At 44.6% G+C, this 14,959-nt stretch overlaps 1 protein-coding gene across 1 annotated transcript in view; it reads right to left on the bottom strand.

Annotated features, from left to right (window-relative positions):
- The window catches only part of MDGA1 (MAM domain containing glycosylphosphatidylinositol anchor 1), a 487,363-nt gene that overhangs the window by 255,279 nt on the left and 217,125 nt on the right, over positions 1 to 14,959 (bottom strand). The window contains exons 2-3 of the mRNA XM_077485391.1: positions 10,686 to 10,825; positions 8,601 to 8,775 (exon numbers count right to left, since the gene is read on the bottom strand). Of these exons, the coding sequence (XP_077341517.1) occupies positions 8,601 to 8,775; positions 10,686 to 10,825 (315 nt within the window). The remainder of the gene's footprint in view (positions 1 to 8,600; positions 8,776 to 10,685; positions 10,826 to 14,959) is intronic.

Genomic DNA, 14,959 nt, shown 5'->3' with positions numbered 1-14,959 from the left:
GTCATTTCTGTCGTGGGTGGAGCCTGCTAGGCCCCTCCCACGGCTCTTCTCTCTGCATAGGCTATGTACAGCACAGTGATGATGTCACTGCTTCTTTTACAAGGTAATATCTGGGTTTGCGGAGGTACTTGGTGCACACAAAGTGGATTTAAACCATTTTTGGATACCGAGGAATAGATTTAAATACTTTTATTGCCCAGAATTCAACTTCAAAAATTGTTAACTATTATCAGATAGAGAGCATGGGGAGTATTTCCACCTCTGCTTCTGCAGAGTATAAAGCATGTCCCACCTTTTCATATTCCTCTCGCCCTGAGCGGCCAGAATATTGGAGGAAAAAAGCTGCAATCCTTGTTCAACAGATAAACACCGAAAAACATAGAAGGCCACAATGTGGAGATGAGCCGGAGAAACCTGGAATATGGAAATGTCTCCACCCCGGTTATCCTCCTCATAGATACAAACTACCCGATACTCCTCACCGGAAACCAAGACTTCAACTTCTCATTCCTCACCCACTAAACTCTACAACATCTACTACCACACCCATCATCACACACATAGAGATAGATAGAGAGATAGATAGAGAGATAGATAGATAGAGAGATAGATAGACAGACAGACAGACAGACAGACAGACAGACAATAGGACTATTATCCATGATGTTGGGTTCAGTAGATTGTGGAAGAAGAGATGATTGGTATCGGAATGTTGGGATTGGACGATGGAAGTGTAATGATGACAATGACCGGTATAAAGAGTTTACTTATAATATATATCAGTTCTATACATGACCCCGCCCATCTCAGGGTCACCTCTATAAGTCACTAAAAAAGGGCAGCTGTGACCCAGAGTAGCCAATCAGATGTCATTTTACTGCTGATTGGTGGGCACACCCCCTCTGTTCACACTCTGTATACAATATATCACCCCCTTCTGTATACAATGTATCACCCCCCTCTGTATACAATGTATCACCCCCTGGATACAATGTATCACTCCCTTCTGTATATAATGAATCACCCCCCGTATACAATGTATCCCCCCCCCCCGTATACAATGTATCCCCCCTGTATACAATGTATCACCCCCTTCTGTATACAATGTATCATTCCCCTCTGTATACAATATTGTACCACCCCCCCCCCCCCCCTCTGTATACAATGTATCACTCCCTTCTGTATACAATTTATCACCCACCCTCTGTATACAATGTATCACCCCCTTCTGTATACAATGTATCATCCCCCTCTTTATACAATGTATCATCCCCTGTATACAATATATCACCCTCCCTCTGTATACAATGTATCACCCCCATGTATACAATGTATCACCTCCCCCCTCTGTATACAATGTATAACCCCCCCTGTATACAATGTATCACACCCCTGTATACAATGTATCATCCCCCTCTTTATACAATGTATCACCCCCTGTATACAATGTATCACCCCCTGTATACAATGTATCACCTCCCTGTATACAATGTATCATCCCCCTCTTTATACAATGTATCACCCCCTGTATACAATGTATCACCCCCTGTATACAATGTATCACCTCCCTGTATACAATGTATCATCCCCCTCTTTATACAATGTATCACCCCCTGTATACAATATATCACCCTCCCTCTGTATACAATGTATCACCCCCATGTATACAAATGTATCACCCCTGTATACAATGTATCACCTCCCCCCTCTGTATACAATGTATAACCCCCCCTGTATACAATGTATCACCCACCCTCTGTATACAATGTATCACACCCCTGTATACAATGTATCATCCCCCTCTTTATACAATGTATCACCCCCTGTATACAATGTATCACCCCCTGTATACAATGTATCACCTCCCTGTATACAAATTTATCACTCCCCTGTATACAAATGTATCACCTTCCCCCTCTGTATACAATGTATCACCCCCCTCTGTATACAATGTATCACCCCCGTATACAATGTATCACCCCCCCTGTATACAATGTATCACCCCCCTCTGTATACAATGTATCACCCCCCCCCATATACAATGTATCACCCCCCTGTATACAATGTATCACCCCCCCGGTATACAATGTATCATTAGCGGTTTGTATACAGTGAAGTGTGTGGGGTTTTGGGGTTAATATAAAGTGTGAGAATTCTTGTAGAAAAGCTCCAGTAATCAGATAAGAAGATACATTAATTAATCAAATGGATGCAAGTGATCAATGGAATGTCATCCTGTAACCGCGGCTTGTGATCTTTTTTTTTTGTCACTCTAATCAGTAAGTGAATAATCCTCTTTGGTGAGTCAGGCCCCGTGCCCCCCCCTCCCCCCTCCCCCTCTGACCCCTTTCAGTCTGATGAGCGGACCCTCCCTGGAGACACAAAGAATATTTCAAATGTAAAAAGCTGATCTTCCCGGATCAGAGGCGCCGACCGGAGCCAGAACCTGCACAGAACATGGACCGCTGTCTATGGAACAGTGGGGGGTGGGGGGAGGGGGCGGAACTTAGAACCCCTAAACATTATACATATTTTTTAGCAGAGACCCTAGGGAATAAAATGGCAATTTTTTTTATGTCACGCGGTATTTGCACAGCAGTTATAAATATTATAAATGTCAGTTTTGCTGCGGCAGGTTCTATACATGCTACAGATGCGCCACTTTGCAGGCAGACTAAAGGGACCCCCCAGGCACTATATTTAAAGGAATTTTTCATTTTTATTGTTTCAATTTAAGCATCATTAAAATCGCTGCTCCTGTAAAAAAGATCTTTTTAAATAAAATAATTGCATTGATACATGTTCCCCAGGGCAGTACCCGGACACTCATACCGTTTTATGGCCAATAACTTACATATATAAGCCTTTAAAATGGAGACTTTTGATTTTCTTAAGTTTGAGTCTCATAGACTTTAATAGGGTCCGGTGTTTGGGTCGGAACTTTTGCGATGTTCGAGAGTTCTAGCGCCAACCAAACCGGGCAATACTTGGGCACCCATACCCTTTTATGGCCAGTAACTTAAATATAAGCCTTCAAAATGGAGAGTTTTCTTAAATTCAGGTCCCATAGACTTTAAAAGGGTTCGGCGTTCGGGTCAGAACTTTTGCCGATGTTCGAGAGTTCTAGTGCCAGCCGAACCTGGGCAGTACCCGGACACTCATACCGTTTTATGGCCAATAACTTACATATATAAGCCTTCAAAATGGAGACTTTTGATTTTCTTAAGTTTGAGTCTCATAGACTTTAATAGCATTTGGCGTTCGGGTCAGAACGTTTGCCGATGTTCAAGAGTTCTAGTGCCAACCGAACCCGGGCAGTACTTGGACACCCATACCCTTTTATGGCCAATAACTTACATATAAGCTTTAAAATCTTTGATTTTCTTAAGTTTGAGTCCCATAGACTTTAATAGGGTCCGGTGTTTGGGTCGGAACTTTTGCGATGTTCGAGAGTTCTAGCGCCAACCAAACCGGGCAATACTTGGGCACCCATACCCTTTTATGGCCAGTAACTTACATATAAGCCTTCAAAATGGAGAGTTTTCTTAAATTCAGGTCCCATAGACTTTAAAAGGGTTCGGTGTTCGGGTCAGAACTTTTGCCGATGTTCGAGAGTTCTAGTGCCAGCCAAACCCGGGCAGTACCCAGACACCCATACCCTTTTATGGCCAATAACTTACATATAAGCCTTCAAAATGGAGACTTTTGATTTTCTTAAGTTCGGGTCCCATAGACTTTAATAGGGTACGCCATTCGGGTCAGAATTTTTGCAATGTTCGAGAGTTCTTGCGCCATCCGCAAACGCAGGGGGTATGTTTGGCCAGTTGGTTCCATTCACATCTAAGTGTTCTGTGAATGCCCGCTAAAGCATACAATTTCATGAGCACGCAAGCAACGCACGAAAAACACACATCGCGCTTTCAGTGCCAATCAATGTTAACGGCACCCCAAATGTGCCGAAACGCATGAGGCTTGATGCCCAAAAAGGCTCCAGGAGCATCTTTGGCACATTCGTGACGCGTAGGGAAGCCCATTCAAATGAACGTATGCACGCATAACACAAAAATGCGCAAAAAACACGTAAAAAAGAAAAAAGTGTGCGTTCATGCAACGTTAATTGTGAACCTGGCCTAAATCGCGTTCAGGGTGGAGAATTTCTTCTGTTTCTTCAGGATTTTGTAACTCTGAAAGCCGAAAACCCAAATCCGCCTAAAGAATAATTACTTCTCTCGCCGCCCTGCTGGGCCCAGGAGATGAATGTAAGAGTCCGGCTGTTACTCAGATGTTCCGGAGCCCGCGGCAATTTTCCTGGAGACCCCCTTCCCCCCGCCGCCCACGGAAAATGGCATTTAGTTTACAGGAAAGAAGAGACACCGATTGTCTTCACTAAATTAAAGAGAAATAAAGCGCGGCGGCGTCCCGGGGAGGTCTAATCAAATCAGCTTGCGAAGGATAACGAGACAGTTGCGTTCAGACGCGACGAATGTTGGCACTGTCAGCTGGAAGTCCAGCTTTGGGTCGTGTCGGAGATGAAATTGGAAGCGGCGAGGGCGCGGCGTGCCAGGAGACAGCCGGTGAACGGTGGGGGGGGGGGGGGGGGGGCGCACGACAGATCTGTCTCGATGGCGACGAGATGTGAAATTTTCCGGAAGCTGCACATCATCCACGGGGACAGATGGCTGCGGATCGTCGTACCTTTTTTTTTTCCCCCGCCGCTTGTCTCCTGTTCCACATCTCATCCCAACAAGGTGCCGCTGAGCCGCGAGATCACACGGCAAGAAAATATGCCAAGGCAGCTGGCACCGCGATAAAGAGATCCCCTCATCTCCGACACCCTGCCAGTGACGCATCTTGCTAGACAGCAAAAAAAAAAAAGAAAACCTTTTTTAATGTTGCAGGAGCACAAAGTCAATGGATACATGCGAGCCGCGTGATCTGCTAAGCATTTTTTTTTTTGGAACACATTATGCGGCGTGCTTGGTGGTCATCAAACATGCAGACTTGTCTTCTGCTTGTGAAATAAGTGGCACAAAATGTGTTGCCACCATGTTAGCGCAAGATGTTGGTTATTGACTAACCACTCGCTACCCAGGCAAATTCTGACATTTCTCTCCTATGTCTAGAAATCTGCTTGAAAATTACTCAGAACACCAAAATATTAACAGTGGTGTCCAAAATGTGTCCCGGGGGGGGCATATGTGGCTATTTGTTTGCTTTTATCCAGGCCCCTGGGGCACTATTCCATCCAATGACACCAACAATTGGGCATGTGTCCGTCCAATGACACCAAAGATGGGGCACAATTCTTCCCACTGACGCCAACAATGGGGTACTATTCTCCCCACTAACACCAATGATGGGGTACTATTCTCCCCACTAACACCAACGATGGGGTACTATTCTCCCCACTAACACCAATGATGGGGTACTATTCTTCCCACTGGCGCCAAGGATGGGGCACAATTTCTATAACTGACGCCAACAATTGGGCATGTGTCCTCTCATGGACACAAATGAAAGGGCACAATTCCTCCCAATGACACCAACAATGGAATACTATTCCTCCCACTGACACCAACAATTGGGCATATGTCCTCTCACTGACACCAATAAGGAGCACAATTCCTCCCAATAATACCAACAGAGAGGCACATTTTCTCCCAAGGACACCAAATTAAGGGCACAATTATTCTCACTAACACCAATTATGGGGAACTATTCTTCCCAATGACACCAATGATGGGGTACAATTTCTATAACTGACGTCAAAAATTGGGCATACGTCCTCCCATGGACACAAATGAAGGGGCAACAATGATGGGGTACTATTTTTCCCAATGACACCAATGATGGGGTACCATTTCCATAATGATGGGGTACTAGTTCCATAATGATGGGGTACAATTTTTCCCACTAACACCAATGATGGGGTACTATTTTTCCCAATGACACCAATGATGGGGTACAATTTCCATAAATGATGCCAACAATTGGGCATATGTCCTCCTATGAACACAAATGAAGGGGCACAACTCCTCCCAATGACACCAACAATGGGGCACAAATCCTCCCAAGGACACCAACAATGGAATACTATTCCTCCCACTGACACCAATAATGGAATACTATTCCTCCCACTGACATCAACAATGGAATACTATTCCTCCCACTGACACCAATAGGGAGCACAATTCCTCCCAATAATACAAACAAAGGGGCACATTTTCTCCCAATGACACCAAATTAAGGGCACAGCTATTCCCACTAACACCAATGATGGGGTACTATTCCTATAACTGACACCAACAATTGGACATATGTCCTCCCACTGACACCAATGAAGGGGCACAATTCCTGCAAATGACACCAACAATGGGGCACAATTCCTCCCAATGACACAACAATGGGGCACACATCTTCGCAAATGGCATCAATTATGGGGTACTATTTCTATAACTGATACCAACAACTGGGCATATGCTTTCCCACTGACACCAATAAAGAGGCAAAAACAAAATCCTTCCAATGATACCAACAATGGGGCACTATTCCAATAACTGATACTAACTACTGGGCATATGTTCTCCCACTGACACCAGAATCTGAAGGACAGTATATTGGACCTTTGTTTAGAAAGTTTGCAGACCCCTGCCCTAGAGAATAAAACGGTGGGTGTTGCAAATTTTTTATGTCACACGGTGCAATTTTTCTTGCCACAGAGACAAAATATAATACAACATTTTTTGGTAAAGTATAAAAGATGAAGTCACTCTGAGTAGATAGATACCAAACATGTCATGCTTTCAAATCGTGCACGCCCATCGAATGGCGACAAACTATGGTACGTTAAATTATCTACAGGTGATGATTTAAAAGCCAGGTTGCCAACTTTGAGTTACATGGGAGGTCTGACAATGGAATGATTGCACTCGCTCTGGCGTTTCCGGCTATACCTCGCATGTGTAGTGCGATGGCCATTTACATGCGGGACCTACGTGTGCGTTTGCATTTGTTCGCGAGCACAAGGGGGGTGTTTTTTTTTTTAAATATTTATTTTATATAAATTTATTTTTTTAACACGTTCATTTTTTTTATCAACTTTATTGCTATCACAAGGGATGAACATCATCCTTGTAGTTTGGACCATGACAGGGCCTCTTTATGAAGGCATCTGGGGTCTATTAGACCCCCATATCTCTTATGGCCTCCAAACCATAGCAGCAGGCATCATCCAAGTATAATCACTTCAATCCGAGGAAATCATATGACGTCCTATGGGTTGGGTGGGCACTGGTTAACCATTCACACCAACGCGTTGCAGTAATGCACGGTAAAGCATGTTTTTAACTGCCCGATGCGGTTCTTTGCAGTGCTGTTGAATTTGAACAACATCCCAATGGACTAACTCAAAGCACTGCAGCACATTTGCTTTGGAACGCAACACTGCATATCACCACAGATGCCAATGATCTGTGCTAGGCTGAAGGGAAGACAGATTGGCCTTGGAAGGGTCTTGGCCTTGGAAGGGTCTTGGCCTTGTCTATGACCTGTTTTTTTTTTTTTTGGGGTCTTTGCTCGTTATCTGTGATCTTAGAATTTTCCCCAACCCTTTGCTCAATTCTGCCCATCTTACTGCTTTTGAACCTAGTTTAGGTGGTCAGGTCAGGGAATGATCCTAAGCTTCTGGCAGGTTCAAGTTCCTGGTCGGCATTGCTCTTTACAACAATGGTGGAAGATCAGCCTTTTACAAAGCAGCAGCACAAAGCCCTCTGAGATGTCACCATCAGGAGCTTCGTGTTACCAAGTCCATGTGAAGAGTAGATGTTAGTATGACAAGGCCACAGTCCGCTCCATTCACCCCATAGTTCTAAATGTGAATTGTTAAAGCAGAAACGGGCCGTTGGTGCTTTAACGGTGAACATTTTTCGGGAACCCAACATGAAGGGCAACTAGCCTGAACTGAGAGAGCAAAGGACTCATCATGGATAATTGAGAAGCTATACACGTCTACACCATTTAGGTATTCCATCCACATCCTAAACACCCTGGCAACTGGAGAATTTATGGAATTGGAACATGGAATTCAAAATACCATTGTGGTGACCAATATGGCTAAGCTACCAGAGATAATCCCAACATGGCGGTGACCAATATGGCTGAGCTACCAGAGAAAATGCCAGCATGGTGGTGACGCTACAACAAGAATTACATTTTCTTGACTGGTGGGCCTTCCAATTGGTTCATATTTAGACATTGGGCTACTTTATCGTACTTGAAAGGCATGGTTGTCCAATAGTTTTAATTGCCATGGCATCCATTGACCCCAAGTGACCAGACTGGCACTAATCATATTATTCTCTTCACCCAACTACATTCCATGCCCTTGTAAAATACCATAAGATTAGAGTATCTAGTCTGTAGACATGAAGGTCTCTCTTGTGGAGATAAGTGGTTTTGGAAGCAACCAAGTCTGATGTTCCCCCCTTTCCTTTGCTCTACAGGACAAGCCGCCCACCACGTTGGGACCTGACGAGGTTCCGGGAGATCTAGCCACACAATAGAACTGTGGGAATTTCTGGGCTGCCTTTAAAATGACTTACACTGCACATCTACTCGAATGGACTTGATGGCCGGGACCCCAACCCCATTCTCGGCTTTACAATAGTATCGGCCACCCTGCATCCTCTGAACCTTCTCTATTCGCAGGGTCTCATTGTAGATGGAGGTCTCCTGGAACTTTTCCGAGGCGCTGCCTGCTGTTTTTGTCCACCGTACCTGGAGAACGAAGAGAAAGAGCTCTACATTAAATTAATTGTATATGAATTATTTCTTTTTTGTGCATTCATACAGCACCAAAATACAGAACGTTCATATCTGTCTCTGCACCAGAGCAGCTTACACTGTAATGTCCCCCCACCACCACACATTATTATTATGCATTTATATAGCTGTGCCATATATCACAGTGCTGTACAGAGAACACTGAGCCAGTCACATTAGTCTCTGTTGTCCAACCTCAGTCACACTCTGAAGAGGGGTTTGTCAGAAGCCAGTGAACCTATCAAAACATTCTGAGGTTGTGGGAGGTAGCAGAAAAGAATGAATATCCAAGAAACACAGGTATATCATGTAGGCCCCACTCACACTTGTGCGACTTGTCATGTGACTTTGGATCCCAAAGTCACATGACAAGTTGCACCCCATATTTTCCTGAGTATCGTTTATATCTGTGCAACTTCAAGTCATAGTGAATTCAAAGTGACTTGAATGCCGACAATGAAAAAAAAAACGGCGTTGGGTTCCCCCCGATGCATACCAGGCCCTTAGGAGTTGTCAGACGGCCGAGCAGGCAGATGGCAGGAGTTTTTTTTTTTTTTCCCTTTTCCAAGTCCAGCGGGTGGCCTTATTAATGATGGATCTAAATCGGGGAACATCGTTTTTTTTACGTTTTTTTTTTAAATAAAGGAATTGTCAAAAACTGGTGTACTCTCTTTACTCACTTCTTAGCCCTTGTACACACGGTCAGAGATTCCGACAACCAAATCCGTCGGAATTTGTCCATCGGATTTTGTCTGACGGATTTTGTCTGAAACTGTTGCATACACACGGTCGGACGAAGTTGTCGGAAAATCCGATCGTTCAGAACGTGATGACGTTATTTCGTTACGACCGGACTACATTCAGGCTAGTAGCCAATAGCTTTGGTGTAGGAATTTGATCTGAGCATGCGTGGCACTTTGTCCGATCGGAATTCTCTACACATGATCGGAGTATGTCCGATCGGACCAGTTTGTCGGAAAATATTTCCAGCAAGTTGGAAAATTTGGTCCGACGGATATTCCGATGGAAACAGTCCGATGCATACCACACACAGTCGGATTATCCGACAAAACGGTCCGATAGGACACATTCCGACGGATTCTCCGACCGTGTGTACAAGGGCTTACACTTTTTTGGTGAATGTGTGGGAGTACTATAAACCCCATACTCATTCACGTGGTGGAGGGGGGGGGGCGGAATCTGGTTTAAGGGGGTTTCCAGATTCGGATAAGCCCCTCTGCCCACAGACCCCCTCAACCACTGCCCAGGGTTGTGGGGAATAGGCCCTTGCCCCCAAAGCAGTGGGGAAGCTCACTGAAAGCTGATGAGTTATCGGATGTTAAGGATGCGGCGGCCAGCTTTCTGGCCCGCTTCTTAACAACCAGCTATTCTTCACACAGAAATCAAATCGGCCAATCAATTTTCGACCGAATCCAATTCCAATAGTTCTGAAAATTTGGAATTCGTTAGAAAGGAACCAAACATATTATTCCATTTTGCACAAGTCACACTCATCCAATGTTGCATCAAAGTCCCATCTGGTCACTCGGTAAAGTCGCAATGGAAATCTCACAATTTTTAAGTCGCACAAGTATGAATGGAGCTGTAAAGTCCTTGTGGGCAGAGCTCTGAACCAAGGACCACAGTGCTGCAAAGGAGCCACGGAAACTCCTGATCCAGCAAGAAGCCCATCAGACAGTAGAGGAGAGATCACATGACCATCTTTCTTCACTTAGATCCACTCTGAATTGGCAGTTGATAATCGCAGCAAACAAAATGGCGGCACACAAAGACTTTGGAATGTATTCCCTATGGGAAGTCTAATAAGAATAATACATACGATTGATAATAATGTAGCACCATACCTGCGGTCGGGGATGTCCATTAACCAGGCACTGCAGCACCAGCGTGTCGCCCTCTCGGATGGTGTAGACCCGTTCACTCACATTGTCATTATTGTCCACACAGGCCTGACTGCCATGGATAATCTGAGCCTGAGCCGGAGCTGCCAAGAAAGGAGAGAAGGAGATTAGTCTATGTCCTACAACTGAGGCCCCAGTACTAGGGGAGCCACATCGCATATCATACAGTGCCTTGAAAAAGTATTCATATCCCTTGGAATTTTCCACATTCTGTCATGTTACAACCAAAAACTTAAATGTATTTTATTGGGATTTTATGTGATAGACCAACACAAAGTGGCACATAATTGTGTAGTGGAAGGAAAATGATAAATGGCTTTCAATTGTTTTTACAAAAAAAGTGTAGGGGGGCATTTGTATCCAGCCCCCTTTACTCTGATACCTCTAGCTAAAATCTAGTGGAACCAATTGCCTTCAGAAGTCACCTAATTAGTAAATAGAGTCTGACTTTGGTCCAGAGAATGTAAAGTCAGATCTAGAATTGGGCCAAACAAACCCTCCCCTCCCGGTTTGGTTTCCGCCAGAACATTGCAAAAGTTCAGACCCGAACCGTGAACCCTATTGCCTGGGGTTCACAGTTCTCATGTCTCATCCGACCAGATCACCTTCTTCCACGTGTTTGCTGTGTCCCCCACATGGATTCTCACAAACTGCAAACAGGACTTCTTATGACTTTCTTCCAACACTCTTGTCACTCTTCCATGAAGGGCAGATTTGTGGAGAGACGACTAATAGTTGTCCTGTGGACAGATTCTCCCCCCTGAGCTGTGGATCTCTGCAGCTCCTCCAGAGTTACCATGGACCTCTTGGCTCTTCTCTGATGAATGCTCTCCTTGCCCGGCTGGTCAGTTTAGGTGGGCGGCCATGTCTTGGTAGGTTTGTAGTTGTGCCATACTCTTTCCATTTTCAGATGATGGATTTAACAGTTCTCCGTGAGATGTTCAAAGCTTGTGATATTTTTTTTTATAACCTAACCCTGATTAAACTTCTCCACCATTTTATCCCTGGCCTGTCTGGTGTGTTCCTTGGCCTTCATGATGCTGTTTGTTCAATCTTGAGCCATCTGGCTCAACATCAAGTCAAAGGTAAAAACATCTCCTTATGGGTGGTCGATGGGTATCGGGCATGGCGGTCAACAGCATATCCTTCTTGTTTTTTGTAAAGTATCTTAAGTTATTGTATTGTCTCAAACTGTATTTTGTTTTACGCAGTACTACATCTAATTCTCAAAAAATATCCCCTGAGGAAGCCTCAAAAGGCGAAACATGTTGGGATGAGTCACTCCAATGCTACTGTTGAGTGACCATTCTTTCCATCCGATTTGACCTTTAGATGTTTACCTGTACTGTCTTTTATGTAATAAACGTTGTTATATTTTTTTAACCATTGGTTTATTGAAAGTAATTGCTTTGCTTGGCACCGCCAAAAATCCCCCCCCCCCCCAAAAAAAATCTTCCCTTATCTAGTTTTATCCATCTATTTTTTGCATCCATTTTTTTCTGGAGTCATTGCCATCTAAAGTCCTGCAAGAGGTTGTCTTATACGTGAGACTTTCTGATAAACTCGGATGCAACTTCAGTGCTTTAAAACGTTGTCAAATACAATGTAGCGACTCTGCGGAGATGAAACTCGGGTGGGGGGGGGGGGGGGGGGAATAAAGAGATCCGTTCCTTCTGATCACAAAGGCGTTAATTTCAGATGAGCTTTGGTAATTACGGGCTAACCACCTTCTCCATCAGGTGTCATCGATTTCCTCTATATAAAGGGATAGAACTAAATAGAACTATTTCCTGGCCCTAATGACGAGGCGTGTCCCCGGTCCTTCGCTTCGGCGGTGTGTGACACAAAGTGGTCCTGCGATGGCTCTATCGCTTTCCATTGATTCAATCTCCCTCTGATATTATAATGGGAGAATTGATGTGACCGCTCCGAGCTTTTCCTGGGGAAATTATATAAACCGCGCTGAAAGTGCCACAATTAGGGGCGATTGTGAGGAGGAGAAGACGGATCTAATGGGACATTGTGCTACCGGAGTGTTCAGCCAACAAAGGGAATCACTTAACCTCCGGCCTGCGCGTTGCAGAGAGACGTTACTTTTAATAAAATTACTTTTTTTTTTACAAAGTTCTCAAGGTCTGTGGGTTTCATTGTTCCGTTTTGTTGGGAGATCAGGAAAACCAGACATGGGCTATAAATCAGCAAAGCCAATAGTTAGTGTGAAGAGGTTTTTAGATAGTTACATTGTTGCAGGTTGAACTAATAGAAGTATGTATATTCCATATCTGTGGGATCCTCGTGGAAGCTAGCAATCATTGTACTTGGCACTGCTACTACAGTCATCTCCGCTAGCTTCTGGCACCTTTGCAAAGTTGCTGCCCTGCTGCTTACTGAACACAGGAGGTTACGTGCTTAGCACAAGCACCATTCAGGGAACACTTTAGTTTGTTCAATAAATTCTAAGTGTTCTCTGAATGGATGTGTTGTGATCTCTGGCTGTCCTTGCTTTTTATTCCACACGTTTAAAAAAAAAAAAAAAAAAATTAATTTAGGCCTGAAGTTAAAAATACACTATATCACCAAAAGTATTGGGACATCTGCCTTTACACGCACATGAACTTTAATGGCATCCCAGTCTTAGCCCTTGTACACACGATCGGAGATTCCGACGGAATGTGTCCGATCGGAGCGTTTTGTCGGATATTCCGAGTGTGTGTGGTCTGCATCGGACTGTTTCCGTCGGACCAAATTTTCCAACTTGCCGGAAATATTTTCCGACAAAATGCTCCGATCGCACATACTCCGATCATGTGTAGAGAATTCCGATCGGACAAAGTGCCACGCATGCTCAGATCAAATTTCTACACCAAAGCTATTGGCTACTAGCCTGAACGTAGTCCCGTCGTAACGAAATAACGTCACCACGTTCTGAACGTTCGGATTTTTCCGACAACTTCGTCCGACCGTGTGTATGCAACAGTTTTGGACAAAATCCGATGGACAAAATCCAACGGATTTGGTTGTCGGAATCTCCGACCGTGTGTACAAGGGCTTAGTCTGTAGGGTTCAATATTGAGTTGGCCCACCCTTTGCAGCTATAACAGCTTCAACTCTTCTGGGAAGGCCGTCCACAAGGTTTAGGAGATGTGTCTATGGGAATGTTTGACCATTCTTCCAGAAGCACATTTGTGAGGTGAGGCACTGATGTAGGAAAAGAAGGCCTGGCTCACAGTCTCCACTCTAATTCATCCCAAAGGTGTTCTGTCGGGATGAGGTCAGGACTCTAGTCAAGTTGCCTCAACCCAAACTCGCTCATCCATGTCTTTATGGACTTTGCTTTGTGCACTGGTCTAAATCATTTGGTGGAGGGGGGATTATGGTGTGGGGGTTTGTTTTTCAGGGGTTGGGCTTGGCCTCTTAGTTCCAATGAAGTGAACTCTTAAGGTGTCAGCATACCAAGACATTTTGGATTTTGGACAAATTCATGCTCCCAACTTTGTGGGAACATTTTGAGGATGACCCCTTCCTGTTCCAACATTGCTGCGCACCAGTGCACAAAGCAAGGTCCATAAAGACACGGATGAGCGAGTTTGGGGTGGAGGAACTTGACTGACCTCCACCCGACAGAACACTTTTGGGATGAATTAGAGCTCACACTGCGAGCCAGGCCTTCTCATCCAAAATCATTGTGTGACCTCTGGAAGAATGGTCAAACATTCCCATAGACACATCTCCTAAACCTTGGGGACTTGGAAGTGAATTTGCATCATGTGTCCCCATTCAAAGCCCCCCCATCAAAGTCCAACCCTTACATGATTCCATCTTAGGGGCGCCACTAACATCAGAGTAGCCACCAGGGACTTGAAGTGATTTTGCATCATGTGTCCCCATTCAAAGCCCCCCCCATCAAAGTCCAACCCTTACACGATTCCATCTTAGGAGCCACCCTTACATCAGAGTAGCCACCAGGGACTTGAAGTGAATTTGAATGTTAAGGTCCCTATCAGGGTGCAACTACTCACATCAGAGTTCATCTTAGAAGTCTCCTCCTACATCAGAGTCCCATCAGGGCCCCCCTTGTTAGAAATTGTCTACTGGTATGAATAGGTTTGGGAGGGCAGGATTTTCAATATGAAGCCTAGATTAAGAACACGTGGACATGTGACCTCCGACCAGCAGGAGGAAAGTTCAAGACTAACCTTAGAAGGAAGTATTTTGCC

The sequence above is a fragment of the Lithobates pipiens genome, unplaced genomic scaffold (assembly GCF_037356315.1).
Source record: "Lithobates pipiens isolate NorthernLeopardFrog02 unplaced genomic scaffold, aLitPip1_a1.2 Scaffold_18, whole genome shotgun sequence".
Taxonomy (NCBI): Eukaryota; Metazoa; Chordata; class Amphibia; order Anura; family Ranidae; genus Lithobates; species Lithobates pipiens.
The sequence above is the reverse complement of the archived record's forward strand: the minus strand, read 5'-3'. Positions and strand labels throughout refer to the sequence as shown.